The sequence below is a fragment of the Sphaerodactylus townsendi genome, linkage group LG04 (assembly GCF_021028975.2).
Source record: "Sphaerodactylus townsendi isolate TG3544 linkage group LG04, MPM_Stown_v2.3, whole genome shotgun sequence".
NCBI lineage: Eukaryota > Metazoa > Chordata > Lepidosauria > Squamata > Sphaerodactylidae > Sphaerodactylus > Sphaerodactylus townsendi.
In genome coordinates, this window is record NC_059428.1 from 73,940,662 (window position 1) to 73,966,619 (window position 25,958).

At 50.7% G+C, this 25,958-nt stretch overlaps 2 protein-coding genes across 8 annotated transcripts in view; one reads left to right on the top strand and one right to left on the bottom strand.

Annotated features, from left to right (window-relative positions):
• BCOR (BCL6 corepressor) overlaps nt 1-25,958 on the top strand; it is a 100,055-nt gene that overhangs the window by 8,194 nt on the left and 65,903 nt on the right. For 2 of the 7 annotated variants that reach the window (XM_048493024.1, XM_048493026.1), the window contains exon 1: nt 3,084-3,524. The exons of the other annotated variants lie outside the window; for them this stretch is intronic. The gene's annotated coding sequence lies outside the window, so the exon portion shown is untranslated. Of the gene's footprint in view, nt 1-3,083; nt 3,525-25,958 lie in introns of those variants that run through there. 7 annotated transcript variants of the gene reach the window in all.
• Nucleotides 1,887-3,764, bottom strand: LOC125431316 (translation initiation factor IF-2-like). Its single transcript, XM_048494082.1, has 3 exons — nt 3,700-3,764; nt 2,921-3,556; nt 1,887-2,793 (listed from the first exon to the last, which is right to left on the bottom strand). The coding sequence occupies exons 1-3, from the start codon at nt 3,762-3,764 to the stop codon at nt 1,887-1,889; spliced, it is 1,608 nt and encodes a 535-aa protein (XP_048350039.1).

Consider the following 25,958-nt stretch of genomic DNA (forward strand, 5'->3'; position numbering starts at 1 on the left):
CCACCACGGCTCGCTGCCTCTCCGCTGGCTCTGCAAGCCTCTCTCTCTTCCCCGAGCGCAGCGCACAACGGGCTGACCTACAGGTCAGCTCCCCGAGGAGACTGGGGCGGAGAGGGGGAGGAGAAGGCCTGGCGATAGCGAGCTGGGCCCTGCGACCGAGGCTCCCTCGGCGATTCTGCTTAGCAAAGCACAGCCAGAGGGTCGGAAAGCGACGGGGAGCCGCCGTCTTGCGCTCCGGGGTATCCTGGCCAGGGGGAGGGGAGCGAGGCAAGCGCGCCGAGTCCAAAACCTGAGGTTTCTAATGACCCTGTCGCCGCTACGTGATGAGCCTTGCCCTTTCCGATGACTGCTCGGGACCCTTGCATTTTACATCCTGCCAGTCAGACACACGCAGCTCAATCCGTAAACCGAAGGGCCTAGCGCTGTGGCTCAACGTGCGCCGCTGTCAAGATCTTGGCAGGCTTTCGGCTTTCCAAAGATCTGCCGTTTCTCACAGGAGCACAGTTCTTGGGATTATCTTTTTAGAATGGGATATCCTCCGCCCAGAGCACTGCTACTAAACCGAGCTTCAGCGAATTCTAAGGCGACAACACCCAAAACTTCTGCCCCCAAAACTGATCTATTCTACCAGCACATGACTCCGCAAAGGAAGCCAAAGCAAAAACCGGTTTTTTTTGGGTGGTGGCGGAGGGGCTAGGGGGCTTTCTTTCCCAGCTGCGTGTCTGTACCTTTCGTGTGCTCAGTCTAATAACTTTTAATGTCTAGCCCTAAAATGTCTTTATAAAAAATGGCTTTACAACGTAATAGACCAGGTGTCCTTGTGCTCGTTACCGGAGATTGAAAAAACGTGCGTGATAGTTTTCAGATGCATACCTCATAAACTGGGAACAATATACTGCCGCCCCGCCCCAGTATTGGATTTTCAACTCTCCTTGCAGTTCAGCTCTGAGCAAAATCTTTCCCAGAGCATTTCCAAGGTGCTCTCCTCTTTGGAAACTCCCCTCCCGCGCTATCTAATGCTTCGAAAATAGATGGGTTTTTGTCACTGCTATCAGCTATTTTTAAGAAGCTGAAAAGCTTGTGTACCCAGACTTTCGGGTTAGAAATGGCAGGTATCTTTCCCTTTTGCTTTGAAGGAGAAGAGTATTTCTACACCCCTCCCCCCTCCCCAATGGGATAAGGCGAAATTAATGTTCCACTGCAGGTCTGTTGCCAGAAATGTTTCAAAACTACTTGAGAGCTAATTCATTTATAACAACTCAAATGTATTTTTCGAGCAGAAATCTTGGCAGAGAATTTTTCTTTTCCGCCTTTAAATGCAAGGCGTTCACATGCTTAAAAGGAGGAAACTGAGCTGTTTTGATGTGTCGATCGAGCAATTTTTTTTAATCGCGGAAAAATCTTGCTAAGGATTTACATATTTTTTTCTTGTGTCGAGGAAAACCAGATTGGCAGTAGGCCTGCTGAAGTTCCACGGCTTTCAAATAGCTGGTCGTCTCCATATCTCTCTGTTGTTGCCTAGGTGTTAACAGCCTGCAAGCACACAGGAGTGTGTTAAGGACTGGAGCGAGCATCAGAGGAGGCGGCCGGACTGAACAGCGAACCTCGGCTGTAGCCCTGATTCCTCACTAGGCCGGCTTATATCCCCCTCCCCGAACCTCGAAGCCGTTCAGTAGGTCTGACTGACCTCGGCGGGACTTCTTGGGACACGCGCGGAGGACTCTCAGTCCTTGTAGTGGCGGCGCTACAGCCTGCTGCTCTAGTGAGAAGTGACCCCAGAAGCCGCGGCAGGCCCACCCTCCTCTAAGGAGACGGTGCTCGGCCCCGACGCCTCACTCCAAAGTCGCGCTGCTGAGAGTAAGTCGGGGCGGTCGGCTAGCCTGCTCCTAGAGACTGTGGCGCCAAGGGCCGACGGGGCGCAGAAACACCCCCTCCTCGCCTCGGCAGCCCACAAGCGGCACAAAAACAAAAGACAAGCCCCCGCCTGCAGCTGCCCTGGAAAGAGGCAACATGCAGGTCGGGCCCCCTCCCCCCGCATCCTTCCGCGGTCGTGCGAGGAGTGTTGGGGGCTGGGAGGTCTTTCCCAGGTGGGGGGAGGGAAGGCGCTTTTCTGCTGGGCAATCAGTGCTTGACAATGGAACGCTGAGGGGGGAGGGGCAAAGAAACGGGGGGGGGCTTTTGAGGGAAACTTGACTGGAGGAGGTGGAGGGGGGGCACAGGCTGAACTCCCGAAGGGAGAAAAGTCCTCGGGAGACTGGCCTTCGTGCCCGCCGTGGCCACAGCAAAGGGGAGCGCGCCTCGCGGTCATGTTGGCGGCTCCCCCCTCGAAAAGGACTCCCCGCCTGGGGGGCTGCGGGGGGAAGTGGGTTGCGAGTGACACCGGCAGCGTTCCTGGAGGGGGCAGCGAAGGAGCGACAAGAAAACCACCCGGGAGGGGAGGGGGAGCTGGCGCTTTGCCCGCGGACGAGACGGAGGGGAGCACGAGCCACGGCGCCGGGGCCAAGGGGGGGAGGGGGCGAGCGGGCAACCGGGGCGGTCTCGTGTCTGGCTGCCGCCGCCGCCGCCGGGGTTTTGACAGCTTGGCGAGGCGCAGGGCGAGGCGCTTTATGGTAATTGCGGTTCTCCGCTGGCCTTCTGGGTAGCGAGCGAGGGAGCGATCGGGGCGTCTGGCGGGGGCGGCGGGGAGTCTTTCCTCTCTTCCCTAGCGCGGTCGAAGGGGGAGCCGAGTTGCGTGTGCCCGGGACGGGCGCCCTCGAGAAGAGCCGGCCGGGCGCTCGGACGAACTCCGCCGGCCTTGGAACAGGCGGGGGAGGCGGAGGGCGAGAGAGAGAGCCCCCCCCCCACACACACACCAAGGCAAAGCGGCGCCCAGAAAGGCCGAGCAGAGAAGCCCACGGGGAGACTCGCTTGCCCCGCGCACCGACTGCCCGCGGCTCCTCGGCCGCCTCTCCGCTCACAGAGTGCCGAGGGGAGGGGAGGGGGGAGTGGAGAGGGCGGGGCGGAGGAGGGGGAGGCGACGGGGGGGGCGGGAGGCGGCGAGCAGCAGCCTCCGCCGCCGCAGACGGAGCCCGGTCTCCCAGCGGCAAGGTGAGGAAGAGCGGCTTTCCCGGAGGAGTCACTCCCCAGCGCCAGACCCGCCACCCACGCGCACAGAGCCGCCGCCGCCGCCTCCAGGCCACCCCAACCCACCCCCCGGCTCCCCGCCGAGAGCAGCATGTCGGGGCAGCCGCCGGCAGTCCGGAGCAGCCACAGCAGCGGCAACATGGCGCTGCCGAAGCCCAGTCGCCCGTCCGCCGGGGCACGCGTGGCCGGCTGCTGAAGCCCCCCCTCCCCCGAGGCTGGTCGGGTGGTGGGTGGCCCCGCCTGCCCTTCCCTCTCCCACGGCTGGCCGGATCGTTTTGCGCGGGGGCGGCCGCCGCCCTTCGGCTCGCGGATCGGCAAACTTTTCTCACCCGCCGCCCCTGGCCTAAAAAGGGACTTTTCTACGCGCGGAGAGTCTGCAGCGGCTTCGCTGGAGCGGAAAGGTAGGTCAGTCCTCTTTCCTCGCAACTTCTCTCTGCGCGGAAATTACGCGCTCCGGGCAAACAGCACAAGGTGCGTACGGAGCGCCTTATGGCTGCGTGTCACGGAAGGTCTGAGTCGTTTTCTTTGGGGTAGGGTGGGGTGGGGGAAGGCTAAGCGGGTGTTTTTCTTCTTCACCGTGGTCGGGAGGGGGGAAGGAGGGGAAGCGGCGGCGGTCGGAGGGTGTGAGGTTTCTCCCCCATTCGGCTTTGTCAAGTGGGCTGCTTCGTCTCAGCCGGCGGCCTCTCCTGGCTTGGGATCGTCGCCAGACCGTCTTTCCACCTGAAAGGATCCGGGCGGAGCGAGGCTAGGCGGAGGTTAGCCAACACAGCGGTCACCGCCTGGATGTACTTTGGCTGGGGCTGGTGGGGGGGGGGGGCTCCCAGGGGTGAGTGTGCTGCTATGGCTGGCTGGAAGTTTGGCGGAACCACCGGGTGAGGGGAGAGGGCCGGCGAGGGGGGGGGGAAGGGCTGGCGAAGCTGTCGGTCGCGCTCGTCTGCTCCAGCAGGAAGGGAGGGGGGGCGGCGGCGCGGGAAGCTTTCCGTGCGTCTCTCGCTTACTCTTTTATCTTTCCGATTTGGAAAGGGTTATAAAAGCCCCACCTCTGGCAGCCGTCGCTTCTCGGCTCCCAAGGGGAAAAGGGAGAGCTGGTGGGGAGCAGCAGCACCCGGCTGGTCGGGGTAGGAGGGAATGCTTGGGCCCGGCTGGCAGTGGTGTGGCGGTGCAAACAGCGGGGCAGCGAGAGGCAGACACCGTGCTCGAGTTAAAAGGCTCTGCCGTGTGTGTGTGTGTGTGTGTGTGTGTGTGTGTGTTTGTTTGTTTAAAGGCGTTTTCTTGAAAGGACTGCGGAGGTGGTGGGAGATTTTCTCTCCGGTTGTTTTGAGGCAGCTGAAGGACTCGCGTGGGGGGGGGGAGGAAGGGGGAGAGGAAATGGGGCGGGGGGGGGGGCGAGGCGACGTCCTGGGGCGGAGGTGGTGGTGTTTCCAGTTCAAAGACTTTAATGTGGGCTCCGGCCGGGCAGCCAGGAATTTCACGCGTCCTTCGCACCTTCTCCCGGGCTCCGTGGAGGTTGCGAGCTGGCCGCCTCCTCAGACCGGATGCCGGAGGGACCCGCGACGGGGCGGATTACGAAAGCCCTCACAGCATTTGTGGCGCGTCGCTTGTTTGCCGAGCTTCGCCTCCCGTTGCCGGTGGTGGCCTGTGCGGCTCGCAAAAGCGGGGGTGTGGTGGGGAGAGCGGGGAGGGGAACCGGCGCCCTCTCGACCCTAGTAAAACGTTGACAAAACGGGCTCTTGCGTTTGAAGGGCGATCGCTTCCTCGGAGCTTCCTTCCGCCTTCATTTCCCCCACCCCGGGCGGCTCCCTCTCTGCTTGGCTTTCCCGTCTGCCGCGAGGCAGCCCGCACCTTCGCGTGTGGTTTATATTCAGAGGACACTCGGGGGGCGGAGGGGGGGAAGGGGCTGTCTGGGCTGGGCAGGGACGCGCCGACCGGATCGGTCCAGCCTTTCGAAACTTTTCCATGACCGCGGCGCGGCTCCCTCCTTGTGAAGCAGGCCCGGGCCGAAGGGCTGCCTAGACGGGGCCCCACCGAGACAGCCTGCCGAGGGAGATAAGGAGCCCGAATTCTCCCCTCCCTCCCCCCCTCCCTCCCGCCCGCCCGCCCGCCCGCCCGCCCGCCCGCAGGTAGGGTGTGAAGTGCGGCGCCCTCGCCCAGGCTTCGCGGGCCTTCGCAGGGTTTGCGTCTTCGAGGGTTGACGTCCAGCCTGGCAGCTTTCTCGTCCCGTGACCAACCTTTGCGCTCTGTTGCTGGTGCGGGAGTTCCGCGCCTTGCGGGAGCTTCGACTTGGCCGCCCCACTCCAGGTCGGAAGCGTCGGCTCCCCTGCTAGCGAGTGCTTGCACCACAGGACCGGAGTTGGGGGTGGGGGTGGGTTGACTCAATCGCTTACCTTGTAGTAACTCAAACGGGGCTAGTAGCAATGTTCTGGGGGGAGGGAATGGATCAGGCCAGAAGCTGTACTCAATTAGTGCTCCCTCCCCCCTTTGTGAGACATACCTACGTTTAAATGGAAGCCAGTCAGGTTTTGGCCTTTTGTGATATGGCAACCCCAATCACTTTTGGGAGGCTCAAAAAGCAAGGTACATTTACCACCACCACCAACCCCCAAGCCTGGGCTTTCAGTTTAGTCACAGAAACGCTCTGTGAATCGCTGTGGCAAATAGGTGACAGGAGTTAATTGGAAAGTATCCTCTGGATCAATGAGTTGCACAACCCATTAGCTGTTCCCCAGCCCTGTACAGAATTGGCCCTTCAGCTCGCAAGCAGGGAAGGACTTCGCCGTCAGGCAAGGGTCAGTTAGGGGAGGGGAGGGAATGAATTTGGGGGCGACCCCCTCTTACGCCGTGATTAAGTTTTCCAGCCTTTTGGAAGCTTGGTTGCTGGTCTCTTCTCCCTCCCCCCTGTTTCCTCCGAGGGATCCCATGCCTTCCCCAGTGAAGCTGTGGGACAGGAAACGTGCGGTGCGTCTCTGGCGTGCGCCAAAAGAGAACAGATAAAATCCCATTTGTCAGGCATGAAGGTGGGCTGTTTCGGTGGGCTCTGCAGGGCCGGTGGGAGGAGGGACAGTGTTTTCTTTTTATCCTCCTGGTGATTTCAAAGGTGAGGTGCCGCGGCGGAGGAAAAAGGGAAGGGGTCTCCCCCCCGTATTGTTTGTGGACTTATGATAGATCGATCTAGACAGCCGTTGAGGCTCCCTGCGAGCGAAGGAACCGAAGCTGAAAAGCGGAGTGGGGGAGACTCAGAGGAAAAGGTCACCGCGAGATTTGGCGCATGTGAATGTGTTTTGTTAACCCTTCGCGGGACGGAAACCTATATGGTGCGCGCGACAGGGGGGATCGGGCCGGAGGGCTCTGAGCGGCGCGACCGGTCGGGCTCGGCACTCCCAGGAGGGCATGAGGGCCGCAGAGGACAGCTTCCCACAACCGGGATCCTCCTTTCCCAGAAGTTTCCTTTGCTTTGGGAACTCCGCTGAGCGCGCTTAACCCCGCGTCCTGTTGGTGCAGAGCCAGGCCAGCCGGAGAGCCACAGAGCGCTCCCCCCTCCCCAGGCCGGTTGGGAGGAGGGAGGAGGGGAACTGGAAAGGAAGGGGTGGCGGCGCACAAGGACAAAGGCCGAATGGAGACCGGGGAGCCACTCTGACGACCAGACCGCCCCCAGAGCGGAACCCTTCAGCTGGGCGGGGGTGGGGGGTGCCAAACTGGGAAGGTGGAATGGAGCTAACATTGTTTCATCCCGCGGGGCTGGGCGAGCCTCGCCTACATTTGTTTCATATACTCCGGAAAAGACGGGCAAACTTGGCGACGGGTGCTTTGAGGCATATTAGACTTGACAGAAGCGTCGGAGGGCAAAGCGCGGGCGTTTAGAGTTTCCTTTCTTTGAAAGGGGTTGAGGGGAGAGCGCAAAGCAGTCCTCAGTGGAGTAGAAGCCTCTCCGCTGGCCCAGTTCGAGGCTCCCGATCACCGCCCCCTCCCTCCCCACCCACCCCCCGCAAAGCTGATTTGCGTCAGATTTGCCCGCAGCGCAGCGGCTCAACTCCACTCTTCCCTCTTTGTCTGGAGCTCCGGTTCGGGGCACTTCGGCGCTTGCTGGAAAGCTTCCCGAGGAGGAGTCCATGCGGCGCTAGGCAGGCAGGCAGCTCGGCAGTTTCTGTGCACGTCACATCTAAATACATCGGTAATTAGATGGAAGCACCGCCGGAAATGATAGATTGGCTGCATAGCTAATAGGGACGAGGACAAATAAAGCCTACAGCCTCTCTTCGCCTCCCTCCCTCCCTCCCTCCCTCCCTCGGATAAGTGGGCCCCTGGAAATCAAGCCCACGATCTGGAGCGAGAACTGAAATTACATGTCGTCCGTTTTAGGGCTGTAATCAACCACGCAGATGAGAGCCTCGGTCGCTCCCCTGCTGCAAGCAGTTCTTGAACGTGTTTGCTGCATGATTGTGGGAGGAGGGAACTCGGCGTCTTTTAAAAACCCTCTGGGTGTCTGCTGGCTAAATATATACACTTAAGAGAGAAAGAGAGAGAGAGCGAAAGGTGTGTGTGTGGGGGGAAGGGGTACCCGATCATCTAATCAAGCCTCAGTCCCTGCGGTTGCGTTTTGCAAACTCGTACTTAAACCGGTTAAGCGACCTTGCAGATTTTAAATGGCCTCGCCTCAGGAATGTAATTTAAGTGGTTCGTGGATCGCAGATCTTTCTGTCCTTGTATAATAAAATGTAGTGCAGATCTCAGCCGGGCTGGCCCCTGGACAAGAAAAACAGACGGCTTAAGCCCTCTTGAGTTCAGTAGGCTCTGTGGAAGTTTTCTTCTTGAAAGAAAAAACAAAACAAGATGGAGCAACCAGGCCGATTTGGCGGTTGGATGGCTTAGTCTCCAAGAATATTTAGTGCAGGGCCTCTATTACCCTTCATTACATCTTTGCCATTCTAAATGGATCACTTGGTTTCTGTCTGCCCTATAATGTCTGGCACACCATTGTCCATATCAGTGCCTGGTGGTTAACTGATCAGGCTCATTGGTTTAATTGTAGGTATTAAGGGACAAGGACCACAGTTGAGATCCGTTGGTCTATATTTTTTGTGTGCTTCTGATACAGTTGTTGGGGTTGTCCCAGAATTTATACTCCTCTTTATAAATGGGAAACTAGAGTGGATAAAGGGCTTTCCAGAGGATTTTGAGGAGATGTTTACCTTGCAAAACCCATTTCTAAGGCCAAGGGATGCCTCTTCTGCCTAGTGACTCAAGTGACTCCAGCTGCCAACAGAAGGGAAAGAAGGTCTGGTTAATTCAGACCTAAGATAGTCCAGTAGCTAGACTGCTGAGTGAGGGTGTAGTAAGTCCAGGTTTAAATCTCACTTAACTCATGATTTTTCCAGGTTGTCCAGGGCAAGTCAGTGCCCACCACACTGCACATCCTCACAGTTATTACCAAGAGAAAATGAGACAGTATTCATTCCCGAAGTCTTGAGAAGAAACAGTAGATTGGAAAGTCAAGAATACATGATTTGGCCATGTGGACTCTTTGTCAGTGAATAATGATGCTGTATCTTGGTGTCTAAGGGTCTAAGGATCTGGTGGTCTGGCATCAGCCAAGAACTTACTAGGGGGTCTCAAGTAAGCCATTTTCTCTGGTTGCTGGTGCCCATGTGATATGGGGATTGCAATAATGCTCTATGTTACAATTTGTGGTAAGAATTATAGCAAGGGGAATTATGAGGAGCTTTAAACAATGGAAAGCACTAGGCAGCCTCTTGTTTATGCTAATGCTCTAGATCAGTGGTGGCAAACCTATGGCACTCCAGATGTTCATGGACTACAATTCCCATCAGCCCTTGCCAGCATGGCCAATTGTAGTCCATGAACATCTGGAGTGCCATGGATTGGCCACCAGGGCTCTAGATACTTACTATTCAATCTTAAATTCAGGCAGAACAACAGGTCCCACCCACTTCAGAGGGTCCTCCCCACATGTAAGAGCACATATTACTGCCAACCTTAATGAGAACTAGCAGTTATATAGTGCTATTGAGTGTTCAAAGACCAACATTCCCCAAAACCCTTAAAAGACCTTCAAATTAGTATTGCTGTACAGATATTATAGGAGGGAAGAGTGGCTTGCTTGCCTAAGGCCACTTCAAGGGTTTGTGGGTGAACTGAGATGGGGAAAGGAAGTATTTCGATGTCTAGCGTTTTGACCCAATAGTAGCTACTGCATCCCAGAGGTCTCCCTTGGAAGTCTGCCCCTCACAAGTAGTATTTAATAGCCGGGGATCCACATCAGCTTCTGTTTGAACACTTTCCCTCATCTGAAGCTTTGGGTGTGCTGAAGAGAACGTCCTTTATAAAATTCAAGTCATCTTTGAAAAGCGAGGCCTGGCTTGGCTTTGGATCTTAACTGGGGTAGGGGCAATGAATGCAGACCCTGCCCTCTAGTAGGACCGGGCCCTCGGTGTGCTGTGTCTGCTCTCGTCTGTCATCTGGGGGTTTCCTTTGCACAGACTCGGGATCGCTCAGCCAGGCTCGTTTAGCCTTCCGTGTCAGGGTAGGCCTCACAAACAGCCACGCACAACGAGACGGCCCGCGGAGCCTGCTGCTGCGCTGGGCTGTTAAAAATAAGCGCTGCTGGAGGAAGGCGAGGAGGAGCCGCGGGGCTCTGGGCTCTCCTCTCCCCCAGCAATCCGGCCACTTAAATAGATCAAGCAGATTCTTTCCAGAGCGCCAGACTAACCTCGTTTCGCTACAGCGGCGCGGGGTGGGGGCGGGGGCGAGGCGGCTGAGCGCGGAGCGGAGGCCTCGTTTGCAGACAGGGGGAGTTCCCATATATCCGCCAGCAGCCCCGGCCGGCTGCGTTTAATCCTCGCGTCCTTTTCCCCGAGCAAGGCTGATAAGCGAGAATTACGTTGACTCGACCTCTCTTTTCCTCCGCCCGGCTCAGCTGTTGAGCCCTGGACCTTGAGCAAGCTGCTCGGGCGATCTTTTCAGGCAGAAGTTAATGAATGTTTCACAAGGGCTCCCCTGGCATGTGCGGCGCCTCTCTTAATGGATGCTGCTGACTTACCAGCAGAAGGAAAGGGGGCCACCAAGTCGCAGGAGCCCCCCCTCCCCCTCCCCCGTGAAATTACTTCCTTCCGTGGGAAGATCTTCATGTTTCTCGTTCTCTGGATAACTTTCAGCTTGGGCCTCCTTTCTTCAATCTAGTAATAAAACTCTTTGTCATGGAGAAAGGTGTGTGTTCGGTTCTTGCCTACATGTATCAGTAAACCAGGCTAAAATCAGTAAACCAGGCTAACCCGTTTCTTGGCCGTTTCGGATTCGGTGCTGTGTGGAGAGGCCCATACTCAAGCCCCGCTTACAAAACGATTCTTTGACAGCATGAAATATAATTTCGTGATCTGCAAAACAGTTTTCAGTGTAATCTCATTATGCACCACAGGCTCCCGGTGTTATTTTGTAGGAGGCGGACAATGATCAATTTACATTGACCTGGGGCTGGGCGAGCTTTTAGATGGTAATTGCCATATTGATTTGCATGCAAAAAAGGAGACCTGCTAAAATTAAACACCGGAAGCTAAATTAAAGTAAATTTAATGTCTAGGTACCGATGGAGAAGACCTGTTAAAACTCCTGGCTTGTTTATTTTTAGAAGTGTGAAACTTGGAGGGGAAGGTAGATGACCTTTGTCACTTTGAACATTCGCCTACAAGCTCCCCAAAGTAGGCCCGAAATGTTCAAGGATTCCACTATGGCCATCCAGTCCTTGAAAGAGTTTGCTGTTCTGGGGGTGAACTGCAGCCATATCTTCTTTTTTATTGCCAAAGAAAGTATTGACCTGAAAGCATTCTCTTTTCCTGAATACAAGGACAAGGTTTTAATTTGACATGGCAATTAAAGAGGGAAATACAGAACTTTACAGCAGCCACTGCTTCCCTGGAAACTGGCTGAACCGAGTATAGTCAGCAGACCGTTAGGAAAGGGGGTGGGTTGAGGTTCCGCTCTGGGGCACCTCTCCTCAGAGAAAGGCTTTTGGTGCACTTTGTATTGCCTTAATCTAGTAGCAGCAGGAGAGCTGGGAAAAGAGAAACCCACTTCCTGGTTCTTGGCAAATCTCTAGAACTCTCCAGTAAAAGGAGCCCCTGTGAGACAATTAATGTGGGTTCCTTCTCCCAACACTTTCTGTGCAGTGCGTTCCAGACCAGTGCATGTCTAGCAATTGGTTTTCCTTCAAAATAAGCGTGGCTAGGTCCTCAACCTTCACACACTGACTATAGATTTAAAGATTACAGTCCAACGCACACTTGTGTGGCATAAGCCCTACTGAATGCATGGGGACTGACTTCAGAACAAACACCAGGGTCAGTGCATTTTCCTGGTTGCAAAGGTCACCCATTCCATCATAAATGCACCCTATGGAAACAGATCGTATATATCAGGGTTGTTGTTGTTTTTAATTCAGGAGTGTTTCTACTCTGGATTACAGGACCAGAGTTCAGAAGCAAAATCTGTTTCTCAGCCTAGACATAATCGCCATTGCAATCAGCAGTACTCACTCAAGACCAGCTGCTCTTAGGACTGGAACCTCTTGAAAGTTTTAGAAAGTGGATTGGTAGCTTTCAGTCTATCTTTACTTTGAGCCTATTTTGGTAGGGGGTTGGAAATAAGTGGGTGTTTATTTTTATACAGCAAGGTTGTATTTGCCATCAAGGAAGTGAACTGCAGCCTAAGTTTACAGGATTTTTCAAAAGACTTTGATGAAGACTTCCCTGGTTAAATAACTTGGAGGTAGAAGTGAATGGTTCGGAAGCAAACCTTTTTGGGGAAAATCTGATCATATCTACAATCCTAAGAACATTTTCTTGAAATATAAAATCCCAGGAGCTTTTAAAAATTAAAGTCTTGGGGCTTGCTTCCAAGGAAATATCTCTGGCATGAAGCAGGATGGTAGCTGAGATCTAGGCATTTTTGGTAGGGTAGCTCATAATACTCTAAATAGGTGCCACCAGAAACCTCTAATCAGTAACAGAATGGCAGAATGCAGCTCACATATGCAGAAACAGAGCCACATTATTTTAACTGTGTCATGACAGGTTAGTCAGAAAAGTCTTGCAGTCGTCATGTTTGATGTGATGTTATAATTTGGGCTACACAACACAGTTTGCATGATCTCTAGCAATACTATTTTTAAATGGCAGATCATAGGGAGTATGCATTGAATCCAGTATCACCCACATGATACCTTCAGGAAGTATACAAGCATAACATGGCAACAGGCCTGCTGAATTGCAGGTCCCCAGTATCTGTTTTTCAGAAGTAAAATGTCTTTACTCAAAGGTTCGTTTTAACTGTCATGGTTTATGGACCATTGATGCTGATTACCAGTAGGTTCAGAACAAAATTCACCACCACAGAAAAACTTACATGGTTTTTTTTTAAAGAAAGGGAGTTAATTTATGGTACATGCATTTCTTAATTTTAAAAAGCCATCCAAGCTTTTCTACAGTAGTAAATATTGTGAAATAGCCAGTACTGTATTTTAACATTAGGGAAAGGGGGAAAAAGGGATATTATAGGTTCATCAAAGAATCAGGAATCAGGAAATGTTGGGGCACTGGAGAAACTTCTCTAAGGAAAGTTTGCATGTTTGCATTTAGTGTTAAGTATTATGACTCCAGCAGTACTACTGTTACCCTTTTCTTACTAAATTCAAGACTAACATTCCCACATAGTACTTTAACATGGGGTTGATGGTTCCAGTAAGCTGTCCCCTACACTGTGAGTTCCCCTTTCAAGGTAATCTTGACCAGTTCAGACTAATATAATCTTTTTTGGATTTCACCAGCTTGAATAATACAGATGTCAAACGAACTTTACTACTTCATTGTTGACTGATGTTTCCTGAATTTTTAAAAAAGTTATATACAATTTGGTCCAAATGCAGTTCTTCAGGGTTCACCACTGTGTACAGAGGAAGAATGTATCTTTTTTGTTACTGTTTTCTGATTTTTTTCTTATCCATAAAATGGTTTTCTGATACTTTCTTATCCATAAAATGACCCATGGTCTTCTCTCTTCCTAGTGTGTGTAGGAGCCTTTGGTGACAGAAGAAGTCTTTGGAAGTTCAGATATAATATCTACAAGACCACTCCTGACAATTGTGAACAGAGTTATATCCTTCTAAGCCCATTGGATTTAGAAGGGATTGCACAATATTCAAATATTGTTGAGGCAGTAGTTTCCCTTGAAAGAAGCCATACTAATTCATCCTCAGCAAGGTTTGTTCTTCTATTAGCTTTCTAACAGTTACTGGAGACATAAGTTAGGTCAACACAAATGGAATGTCCCAGATCATTTCTTGATTCCTTTTAAAAAATTGGTGACCCCCGGGGCATACCGCCCAGAGGGACATTTGTCACATGGGGTTGGAAAATCGCCCCCACACCCCTCCTTCTTCCCCCACAGGGCTGTTGTGGGGCTGGGCGGGGGGTTGGCGTGTCTTCAGAGGCAGGCCCTGTCAATCCTTGGGGCATGACATGGTGACCTGGGCTGTCCTCCATTGGCGGGGCAGTGGCCCCTCACCAGGCCAGGATTTACCCTCCACATGCCACCATCTTGCCTGGAAAGTTTGCACTTTGTGAGGATCCCTCAAGAAAGGGAGTGAGGGGGGTACATCCATTTGTCCACCTGATCCTACCATGCAGTGAGGAAGCAGGATAGCTGGGCTGGGCACTCTCTCTGTCTCTCTCAGCAACTTTGGTGCAGCAGCTTCTGGAGAAGTTCTGCACCAATCTGAGCCCGCTGGACAACCGGTCGCTGTGCAGCTCACTGGAGAGGGTCATTGGCATCTTCTGCAGCAGCCTCTTCCATGCCCTCCTCGGTAGGTGGTCGCCCAGCCAGGGTTGGGGGGTTGCAAAGGGGCAGTGATCTGGATGTGCGCCCCACACCCAAAATAGACACACCAGGCAAGGGGAATCCAGCCCCCCACCTGGCAGAAAACTAATTACTTGCCCCGGGCTCCATTTTGTGTGGATACCCCACTGATGACCCCCCCTAAAAATCTTTCAGAAAAAACAGGCTAATTTTAATGATAAAATGCATTTTATTTTGGTTTAAAGACCGGCATGAGAACCAGGGACGTAGGTATAGATTTGCGGGGGGGGGGGGGTTGGGAGTGGGGCCACACCCCCATCTGCTCCTGGGGCATGGCCACGCCTCCCCAAGCCCCACTTCTGACCTAGCGCTTATAAAAGCAGCTCTCCGAGGCCGGGGATGGCAGACTCCCCTGCCCTGCCCTTCCCTGCCCCCCACAAGCTGGGCCCCAGCCGGCAGCCAGCAGTTCATTCTGCCCTCCGCTCTGGGCAGAGGCATAGAGGGAAAATGGAGCCTGGTGCAAAATCTGAGTTTTGCGCCCCCCCCCCCCCCCCCGGCAGCTGCTGTGATGCTGGAGTCCACCCCCAAACAGCATCACTTTCAATGGTGTTTAAACTAGAGAGCCCAAATTCTCCTTTTAAATCCACCTTAAAGGGAGAATCTGGGGTCCCTAGTTAAACAACATTGAAAGTGATGCTGTTTTGGGGTGGATTATCCCCCACCCTGAAAAAGCATCACTTTCAATGTGGTGTAGTGGTTAAGAGCAGGTGCATTCTAATCTGAAGGAACAGGGTTTGATTCCCTGCTCTGCCACTTGAGCTGTGGAGGCTTATCTGGGGAATTCAGATTAGCCTGTGCTCTCCCACACATGCCAGCTGGGTGACCTTGGGCTAGTTACAGTTTTTCGGAGCTCTCAGTCCCACCCACATCACAGGGTGTTTGTTGTGAGGGAGCAAGGGCAAGGAGATTGTAAGCTCCTTTGAGTCTCCTACAGGAGAGAAAGGGGGGATATAAATCCAAACTTTTCTTCTTCTAAACTGAGGACCTCAGATTCTCCCTTAAAATCCATGCTGAAGGGGGTGGATTTAAAAGGAGAATCTGGGGAAATTTGGGGGGTGCCCGCTGTCAGGGGTGCAATTGTTAAGCTAGAAGCACCAAAATTTCAGGGTATCTTTAGGAGACTCTCCTAATGATACCACCCAGGTTTGGTGAAGTTTGGTTCAGGGGGTCCAAAGTTATGGACCCTCAAAGGTGTAGCCCCCATCTCCTATTAGCTGCCATTGGAAACAATGGGGTATGGGGACACCCCCTTTGGGAGTCCATAGCTTTGGACCCCCTGGACCAAATTTCACAAAACCGGGGTGGTATCAGTAAGAGACTCTCCTGTTGATACCTCCCATGTTTGGTGAAGTTTGGTTCAGGGTGTCCAAAGTTATGGACCCTCAAAGGTGTAGCCCCCATCTTCTATTAGCTCCCATTGGAAACACCCCCTTTGGGAGTACATAACTTTGGACCCCCTGAACCAAACCTCACCAAATCTGGGTAGTATCATCAGGAGAGTCCCCCAAACAATCTCTGAAAGTTTGGTGCTGCTAGCCCAAACAATGTGCCCCCTGCAGGCCAAAAACCCACTAAAATGTTTTAAAAACCCACAAATGGAGGGGCGGAGCTTCGGACATGAATGGGGGGGTTGAACCCGAGAATCCCCCCCTTACCTACATCCTTGATGAGTACCAGTGTACTGTTAACATGTTGGACTAAGACGTAAGAGATTTGGGTTCAAAACTGCTCAATCCTGAAACACTGGATGATCTTGGGCCATTTACACTCTCTTTGCTTATTCTACCTGTGAAGACAAGTGGCTGTGAAGACAAAATAGAGGAGGGGAACTATGACCTGAATTCCCAGAATAAAAATAAGAGCTATATATAGATTTTAACATTTGGATTCTTTAATGGCTCTTAGAAGAATGCTTGCAGTGATCTGATAATATGTCTGTTAGCATAATCCTTTGTTACCTTTATATTATATAGTTACATATTTGGGTATCTCCTGAACATCTTTCATAGTGAAGGCTGGTGAAAATCCATTTAGGCTGCATGTCTATAGCCAGTTACTCAGAAGTAAGATCCATTTAATTTAGCAGTGTTTATATTGTAGTAGATAAGCATCACATTTGTCTATTGGCCTTTGTGTGATTTCCCTGTGGTCCTTCAATAACTTTCTAATCTACCGCTAAATTGTGTGTAAACTTACCTGGGATAATGTCCCATTGAACTTGGTGGGATTTACTTCTGAGCTTTTGTTCTTAAAAGATCTGCTTGCCTCACATTGACTTGGTACCTAGATGTGTTCAACTAATTTAATGTCTCTCAAATCCCTTTCTTGATACACTTACCTGTAGATTTGTTTTGGCATATGTTATGCATTTTACTAACATCCCACTTAGTCATCCCAAATGAAATTCCCTCTGCTTTACGATGTTGTTTAACCATGCTGGCCTTTGAACTTGTTTATCCCCTTTTCTCATCTGCAGTTAGCACAATATGAGGCTTGGTCTGTAGATAGCAGTTGGATTATTTATTTATTTATTTGAATTTATATCCTGCCCTATCCCTACAGGGCTTATTTATGTGTGCGCTGCAGTAATAGGGCTCACCAGGCCCAGGAACACATATACTGTTAACTAATTTGTTTCTGACCTGTTTTCTACCATAGGGAGATCTAGGTCCTGTGCATGCTTACTTCTGAGTAAACATGTACATAATCTGGTGTCCACTTTCCTGGGGTCACTCAATTCCTGGTTAAACATGGCTGACAACTTGTACTTTGCTTAGGTAATTTTTGTCATCTTCATGTGGCTATTAGCTTTGGTCTATAACAGGGGTAGGGAACCTGCGGCTCGAGAGCTGCATGCGGCTCTTCTGCCCTTGCACTGTGGCTCCACGAGCTGAGCCGCCGGCCCCATCCTTGCCCGCCCTGCAGGCAGCAGGGCAGGCGCACCAACTGCCCACGGTCGGCTGGGCTGTGCCGCGGGCTTCCCCTCTCACTCGCCCCGTTGGAGCAGGGTGGGCGTTTCCGGGCGGCTGGCGAGGCCGAGCCGCTGGCTTCATCCTTGCCCGCCCTGCAGGCAGCAAGGCGGGCGCATCCATGCGCTTCTCAGAATGAGTGGAGTAAAAGGTAAAAAACCCCCCTATTTATATAGTGTTATCTTTATTTTAAATGTCAAAAATTATTTGCGGCTCCAAGTGTTTTCTTTTCCCGTGGAAAACGGGTCCAAATGGCTCTTTGAGTGTTAAAGGTTCCCTACCCCTGGTCTATAAGAAAGGCAAATCTAGAATAAGCTGTAGTGGTTGCATTCTATATGCTACTTTTGCTGGAAAAATCCCATAGCTCACTGGGGAATGTGTTTCATAGCAGAGTACTTAAGTGCTTCTAGCATTACCAAAAAGAGTGAAATCAGAAAGAAACAGAAGCCAATGGAAAACAAATAAACTAGTTCTAGTTTTACTAAACAAAGACAAAATTGGAGTGGTTAGGAGGAAAGGGTGTTGTTCCCATATATGGTCTAGCACTGTGTGGTACCTTTAAAGCTTATCACTTTAACAGAGAGTTATTGGGGGAGGGGACAGTAGAAAGGCACTATTATCATTCTGCAGCAGACAGTTCTTTTGTCACCCTCATGTCAGGAAGCCATATGTCACTTAGGCCACTATCCCGGGCACACTTAATTGGGAGTAGGTCCCGTTGATGTCTGCTGCAGGATGGACAGAAGGAAAAGGTGTAGTACCTTGGACTTTTAGTCTGGCTTAATTTTCCCCAGAATATTAAACCTGGTGCTTCCCAGGGAAAGATGCCCTGGATGATGTTGGTTCTTAGACTGTTGCACAATTTTTTCCCTTTTGTTTGTTTGTTGGAGGAGACTGGTTGAAACAACCCTCTCCAGTCAAGAAACCTGCAGCACCGGAAGTGACTGGTTCCCTCTTTAGTCTGTGTCCCTATGGTCTCCTTCTCTTTGGGCTGCTGCTGGTCCGAGGGGTAGGATTGGGGGTGGGGAGGTTGTATAAACTGAATTTGTGTCAGTCTCACTCAAGAACATGCACCTCCCAGCAGCTCCCTCTTGATTTCCTATGGAAGATGAGGAGGGGCCGCCTAAAGGAGGGCAGAGATTAGGCGGAGACTCGCTCTGCAAGTTGTGGGGTCTGTAGGAACAAAATGTCAGTCTGGAAGCTGTTTTTTTTTGGGGGGGGGTCTTACCTTTGATGCACTGCTTGGCTTCCATTTTGGGAGGCAAGAGAAGGCAACACAGGGCAGATCTCAAGCCAGTGTGGAGGCTTGCTGGCCTTTTCACCTATCGAGTCACATTGTTTTCAGCAGGACTAAACTGGAATGAGACCAAGTAGCTTCTGGTAATCCGAAGAGGTCAAAATGAAACTCGCTGTAAATCTGTTTCGCATGAGTTGGGGTGTGTGTGTTATAGGCACCTAGAATTGCCACAGCTCTTTGCACACTTGGTGGGAATGCAGCAGGTTCAGCATAGAAGGATCGAGCTGTAAAGCTGGTGAACAGCATGTTGGGTTGGGATGCTACAAACTTAAGTGCAGTTACTAGGAACATCAGTCCCGCTGATTTAATTCCAAGGGATGAAGTACCGCTGAAGATCCAATGCTGTTTGGCCTGAGGTAAATCCCACCTCGTCTAATGGGACCAGTTTCTGACAGAATGGAAAAGGCAGAGGTGTGTGTGTTTAACTGGAACCAGGGGAGAAAAAACTGGGGAAGCGCAAGCCGGCTTTGAACAACTGCTGTGCCCTCGTGGGCGAGATGTGGGTGTTTGGGTAAAACCAGAGGCGAGAGAAGCGGCTTGTTTCCAAGTTGTTGCTGTTGTGTTAAATCTGCCATGAAAGAAAGGGTCCTTGACCCGATCCTGCTCCATCATTTATTCAATCAGGTATACTGGATCTGGCCCCTGTACAAATTGCTGGCATGAAAGAAAATAAAACCCCAGCCCGTGTAGATGGAGGCAGGCATAAACTTGTGAGATCAGGTTTCCTGCTGAGCTCCCGAAGGAGAAGTCAGCATTTGATTGAAGCTACACTTGGTTCTTGGTTCCCAGGGGGACAGCAGCCCTGAAATACGAGAGCGCTCTCGCTCCTTCCCTCCCTCCCCCCTTCCCTCCCTCTCGTCTTCCTCTAAAAGCCTTTGTGCTGAAAGAGCCTCGGTAGGCACGAATCGCTGCTCTCTCGCAAGAATGTGTTGCAGCCTTTGCTGACATTATTTTGTTAGCAATCCGCTCCCCCCTCCCCCCCCCCGCGGCAGGCAAGCAGATTGCCAGCTCCGTAAAGGCAATGACTATAAGCGGCCACAGTAGGCTGCAAATGCGCGAATGCTTGGAATCGCTTACCGCAGAATTTGGCTCGGAAGTTGGCTGCAGACGCAGCATGTCAATGGGAGACACCGGCACTGCGCTGCGTGCTGGGAACCTTTTAACCTTTCGCAGGCAGGCAGGCAGGCAGGCAGGCAGGCAGGCAGGCAGGCAGGCAGGCAGGCAGGCAGGCAGGCAGGCAGGCAGGCGAACAGAGATCCTGGCTTTGGCGGCTGCAGCTCCAAACACATAGATACCGTCCCTTGCCCACAAGCCCTGGACACGAGCGCATTCCTATCATTCCTATAGGTTTCCTTGGAAGTCAGTTCTATTGAACTTACCGATTGGCCAGTTTGGGTGGAAGGAGCCTTGGAAAACAGGGTAGCGTGTGCACTGGAGTGCCGCCTTAATTCGAATCAAAGCCTGATGATTTTTCTTGGCAATGAAGGGTACCTCATGCCCACAACAGATCAATCCTATGCATTTTTACCACCACCACCCTGCGGATTCAAAGCACAAAATTGTGCCACAGAGCACTGTGCCACAGAGCACTGAAGTCAGTGAGACTTCCCAACACACATGTAGGAAAGGATTCAGTTCTAAGGTGCCTTTTGCTTACAGAAAGGTGTGCTTAGGATCTTGACTTTTCCCATATTATGTAGTTTCAAGACATCAGTAACAACAGATGAAAGGGGAAAGATGGGAGTTTGCAGAGGGAAAAAGGTTTCTTGCTCCATCTTATCCTTGCTTTTCAATGTGGAAGTGAGTCTTCCTGATTTCAGTGGCACTTGGTGCCATGTAAATGTGTTCAGGGTCAGAAGTCAATTTTTGCGGCTGTTTTGCCGCACTATTTGAGACCACAGCTGAGGCTCCAGCTTCACAGTTCTTGCCACCTGGTCTCCCTCTAAGGGAGCACAACGCAGTTACTCCAGAGCAAAACCTCTGGGTGAACTGTAGTTCTCCTCTGAAGGAGCAGCATGCAGTACAGGAGACTGTCTGCCCTCCAGAGACAGGGCTGTGCACATGTATCAGTGAGCCCAAAAGGCAAAACATTCACCTCCGCATAACTGCTTGGTGAACATTTTGTTTAAAACAACAGCAACAATAGACTAGTTGAGGGTAGGCCCAACTGGAAACTTAAGGTCACTAGGGCATTCAGAACGGGTTGGAAATATAGATCATGTGGAAGAATTGCCTTGCACATTAAAAGGACTCCTATTCCTGCCCCCATTTGAGCTGTGGGTTGGGTCAACCCCAAGGTGATTCTGGACCTTCTCTTTCCCTGTGCTTGGGATCCAGAAAGGGACCCCCTCTCATTTTAACTGACCAGTGCTTCTTTACATACTTAATGGGAAGCATATGGCCAGAACTTGCAGTATGGATGGACAAACTACCTCCGCTTAGTTCCTATTCACACTCACTGCCCAGGCTGAAATTTAGCAAATCTGCTTTAGCCATCAATAAGTGGACGAAGAGCCTGTTTAAACTCTGACTTTCAACCAGGTGCAACTACGATGGTGGCTTTAAATCCAGGGTAGATCAGAGCGACCTCTCCTTCCTGGATTTCTGGTGTGTGTGTGTGTGTGTGTGTGTGTGTGTGTGTGTGTGTGTGTCACTCAATGCAAAGGTGATGGGCGCATCTCCGCTTCAGGCCTTTAGCGCTTCTAATAAGCTCCCCAGACGTTGAGGAAGTCTCGGTTTAGTTTAATTACTCAGACGAGCGAGGAGCGTTTTGGGGGCCAGTAAAAGCGACCAGCGTGGAAATAACTGCTAAAAGCCATACATAAAAGTCATCTCCCCACCTCCCGGCAAATGCAGCCTGCTGAGGATTTTTTTTCCTGCGGAACGAGAGGCATTAAAGCTTCTAAGCGCCGCAATGAGCGAGACCCAGGCGACGGCACGGCCGCGGGGCTCGGTCCGGCAGAGGCTAAGCTGCTACAGCTGGACGACAAGGCAGCGGAACGGGACTCCGGGTCTGACCTGGCTTTTCAGAGAGGCGACTCGAAGGAGGAGGAAACACGGGAGGGGGGGTCGACTCGTGTCAGAATTTGAGGGCAGGCGACCATTACTTTTCAAAAAGACCTTTTATTACAAAGGAGAGCTGGCAAGAATGAAGCTGGACCGATAGAAATAGTTCCCTGGGTCTTGCGGGGGGGGGGGGGGGGGCGGGGAGAGGGGGTTCCTTGTTTCGAGTAAACCAGCTGCAAGAGTGATGCTAAAGCAGTGGAGGCAGACACAATGCTGCTGTTGTTGGTTTGATCTCTAACTGTGGATTGTTAGTCTGGATTTAACTATGTGGTGTGTGTGGAGTGGCGGCAAAGGTGGGGGGGAGGGAAGGCTGTTTACAGCTAGTGCAAATAATGTGACAGCTGTTAGAGCGCGAGCAGCCAGCGCAGCCAGCGCCTCTTCGGCTTTTACACAAAGCTCTCACTATGGCTAGAGGGCGGGGGCGTGCGTGCGGCGGCAGAACAAAATGGGGGTGGGCGGTGAGGGGCAGCAGCAGCTATGCTTGGGGCTTTCTCAAAAAAGCTACAGGCAACACAGCATCCTCCTCCTCTTCCTCATTCTGGGCAACCTGGACACCTTTTCAAAACCTTCTTGGAGAACCTCCTGGGATGCATTTCAGAGGCTCACCTGTCTTTCCCCACTCTGGTTTCCATAACTATCAACAGTGCCGTCCTAATCAGAATTGTATCAATTTCAATCCGTGAGGTTGGAGGTTGGGAAGTGTAGCTCTGTTTAGGATTGCATTGTTAAATTAGTGGGTAAGGAAAATTCCTCCTTCCATCAATATGCAGGATTAAGATCATCAGCACGTTTAAGAGGGAGGCTGGTAGATTTGAGACAGGAGCTTTCCAGCCAGGGCTAGTCAGAGGGAAAGTTCATTAGCAGCTGTGTAGATCTCACTCCCTGCACATTGGCCTGACCTGCATCGCAGAAGACAGGCAGGGTCCTCCCTTGTTAGAATTTGGATGGGAGACCACCAAGGAATACCAGGGTCTCCAGGCAGGCAATGGCAAATGGCCTGCGAGCCTCTGGTCTCTTGCCTTGAAAATTGTACAGAGTGTCATAAATCGGCTGCAACTTGACGACACTACACACGCACACCCACTGTGCATAGTAATCTTGAAGTGGGAGAGATTTATGTCTATGAAAGGCTGGCTTTTGAGAACTGGGGACATTGCACATCTGTTCTAAGCAGCTTAACACAGATTCACACTTGTATGTAAATCTCTGCATGTGTCTTGGCTGGATGGCACTCACCAGAACGTGTGAATTGGGTTATTGGCAAAAGTATTGTGAGGGGTGTGAAAGCTCTGGCAGTTCTCTTCAGCTTTGAAGTCTGTTTCTCATAACCAAGCCATTGCTTGGTGCTGCAGCAGTACTGGCCATGAATGTGTAAATCCATTCTTTCCAGTACCCCAAAAAGATGTTGCACCAGCCTCTTCCAAAAGGGATGGACATTGAAGTGAGATTGGGAAACTGCTTTTTAGGAAGTTGGCTGAGAGTTGCAGTCAGTCCTTTGTAAGTCGGATTAACCAGGAGGATTTAAACTTGTGAAGGCACTTTCAGGATTGCAGTTTTGGTGAAATCAGCACCCTGTAATTAAAATCTACAAATTGCTTACCTGGGGTGGTCTTATGAAAGCCCATCAAGTTATTTTTAGGTTCAAGCCCTGTTGTCAGCCATGGAGGCTCAACGAGTGACCTTGGACAAGTGATTTTTCTCCAGTCCCATCTACATTACAAGCTTTATGTGAAGATATTTTGTAAGCTGCTTTGGGTCCTCAGTGGAGAGAAATATATAATTTAAATATCTAATTAGACAAAATAAATTTGATTTCCAGAATCAGTGGCTTTGGTGGTAGTGTTGGAAGGAAATTGATTCATTGGGTAATTCTGCACAGGCAAAATATAATGGGTTAAGGGGTGTGAAAAAAGCATCATGGGGGAGATGTTCCCACAGAACTCACCCCCCAATGCTTCTAACTCCGTTTATTTTGCTGAACCTGAGTTAAATGAAACTTTCCCCCTTTAACTCAGGTTTCACACACTTCCTGCTTGCCTGTGTGAACTATGGCAAGCAGGAAGAGTTCTGTTTTCCCCATCTTCTGTCCACCATTGTGGTGGATTCTTTAGGCAACTGCCATTAGAGTGGATTCTCTAGGTGGCTGCCATTTTGTGCCGGTATTTGTAAATCTCAATCAATTTCAATAAACCTTTATTGGCATACAGAACATACAATATAAATACAGTTAAAATTACTAGATAAAACTTCACACTGGATCATAAGTTCAGTTGACAAACCTCAGCCAGAAACTTTGCCACTGTGAGACAACAGTCAAGGTCATTATAGTTTAAGAGCATATTTACTTTATCAAGCTCTGTAAGGGTTTTCATAGAGTCAATGATTTGTAATAATAAGCTGGATCTTGGATTCTGGTAAAGTGGGCAGTGGAGGAGAATGTGCGCAATGGAATCCAACTGCCCTGGACTGCAGGGGCAAAGCCTCTTATCGTTTGGTAGACCCTTGAGTCTTCCTCTATGGAGCAGGGATGGCATAATGTTAAATCTAGCCAGCATGTAGGCTCTCCTATATATAGGGTTGGTAAGCGCTGCAATATAGTAGGCTGGGTTTCCCTGCACAAATGGAATTGCCATATTCATTGGCGAGCAGGATTTGTTGGCCAAGCTCTGCAGTTGTTGATAATCCATTGCTAGTAGCCGCTCTTTGATGAGGGCAAATGTCTCAGTAAGGGTTAGCATGTTTAGAGAGTCACTATCATAGCCCAATTCCCCAATCTTTGTTATAACTGTTGTGCACCATTTAGAGTGATGGAGTTCTCTCAAGGTGAGTTGCGTCAGTGAGTTGTCGGAGCTTTGATAATGAATATGCAGCCAAAATTTTATGATGTTTAACCAGATAGTGACCTCTATAGAGTATTGGCCAGATTCTAGACATAGAACTGCATATGGGACACAGTTTGGCTCGCCAAATAATTTATGCAGAAAATTAGAATGGAATGATCTAATGGCACTGTTGCTGGGTGTTAACCAAATGGGCGCTCCATAAAGCAGTTGTGCTCTCGCCCTTGCTTTGAAAACTTGCAGAGCTGGGGGAATATATTGGTTGCCCCTAGAATGATAGAACCTCCTAGTGGCATTTGCGTTTGACTGGGCCCGATCCAATATATATTTTTGATGAGTGGACCACAACAAGTTATTGCTAAACCAGAGTCCTAGATATTTGAAATTTTTAACTTGCTCAATGTAGTGGCCCTTTATCTTCCAGACTTGTTTTTTACTGCTTTTTCCAAAAACCAGAATCTTACTTTTGTCATAATTCACCTGCAGATCATTTGTCTCACAAAAGTCAATGAATCCATGCAGGAGTCTTGTTAGACCCACGCGAGAAAGGGATAATAGGGCTGCATCGTCTGCAAATAACAGGAGAGGGACATGCTTTGGGCCGATCTTAGGGCTGTGCCCATCCACTTGGGCCAGGGCTATGGGGAGGTCATGTAAGAAGATGTTAAATAATAAGGGGGCTATATTTGTAAATCTAGGACTGCCAGTGTTTTCTGTTTGAAAGCTAACCTTCTTTACCTTTGATGCTTTAATACTCTGTACATGTTCTCTAGTCAACCAGCAAATGAAGTGGAGGTAGGGAATCTCAACCAGATTCTGGTGCAAACTGGCTTTTGAGGATGATGCCAGACTCTGGAGGTGCCCTGGCTGCAGTAAAGCACAGAAAGGTGTTGGTTCTTCTACGATCAGCATATTCCTCTGGAATAAAGATTGATGCCGGGGGGGGGGGGGGGCAGGGGATACTAGGGGGCAGAATTATCTATGCTGATACTGGGCTGAGCTCTGGTGCCAACAAGAAGTTTCTGGCTGAAACTCAGACTTGTTCATTGCATACAAGAGAAAGCAGCATATACGGCACCATTTTAGGCAAACAATGGTTTCACATTTGACCCTACTAAATGAGTTTTTAAGGGGAGAATTAAATTGTGGGAGGTGAGCGGTGTAAATGTTCACATTCTTTCAGGATTTAAGAGAGCTTCACCCTAGCACAAGAGCCTTTTGTAGGCATGCTCTGATGTGCATTCACACCCCTAGTTAAATGGCAGTGGCTTTCCTGGAGACCAAAAAAAAAGCCCTCCACAAAGCACAGCTCAGCAGAACTGCTTGGGTTCTCTGGCATTATTTTCTCAAGCCTGCTTCCTTAGAAATAAGTTTCACTGAATCGAACTGCACTCAGTCTGAAATAATCAGACTGGGTAGTAAAAGTTATTTTTGGCTGCAAAGCAAGCATACTTCTTGCACACCTTTTGGTATAATCACCTCCTTAAATAATTGGGTTTTTATTTGGTAGGCTCTCATGGGAAGACGGACTGCTGGGTTGTACACGTGAGAGGCAGGAATGAAGGGGACACTCAAAAAGGAAGGTTTGCACAGTATGCTTGTGTGTTTACAGGCATGCGAACATACATAAAAGCACAAGGGTTTTCCTCCCTGAGTTAACAGTCACAGGGCATTGCATCATGGGGCCTAGAAAGTTCACATTCAGTTGAGGCCTTTTATCCAGAGTAACTGAAGAGTTACTGC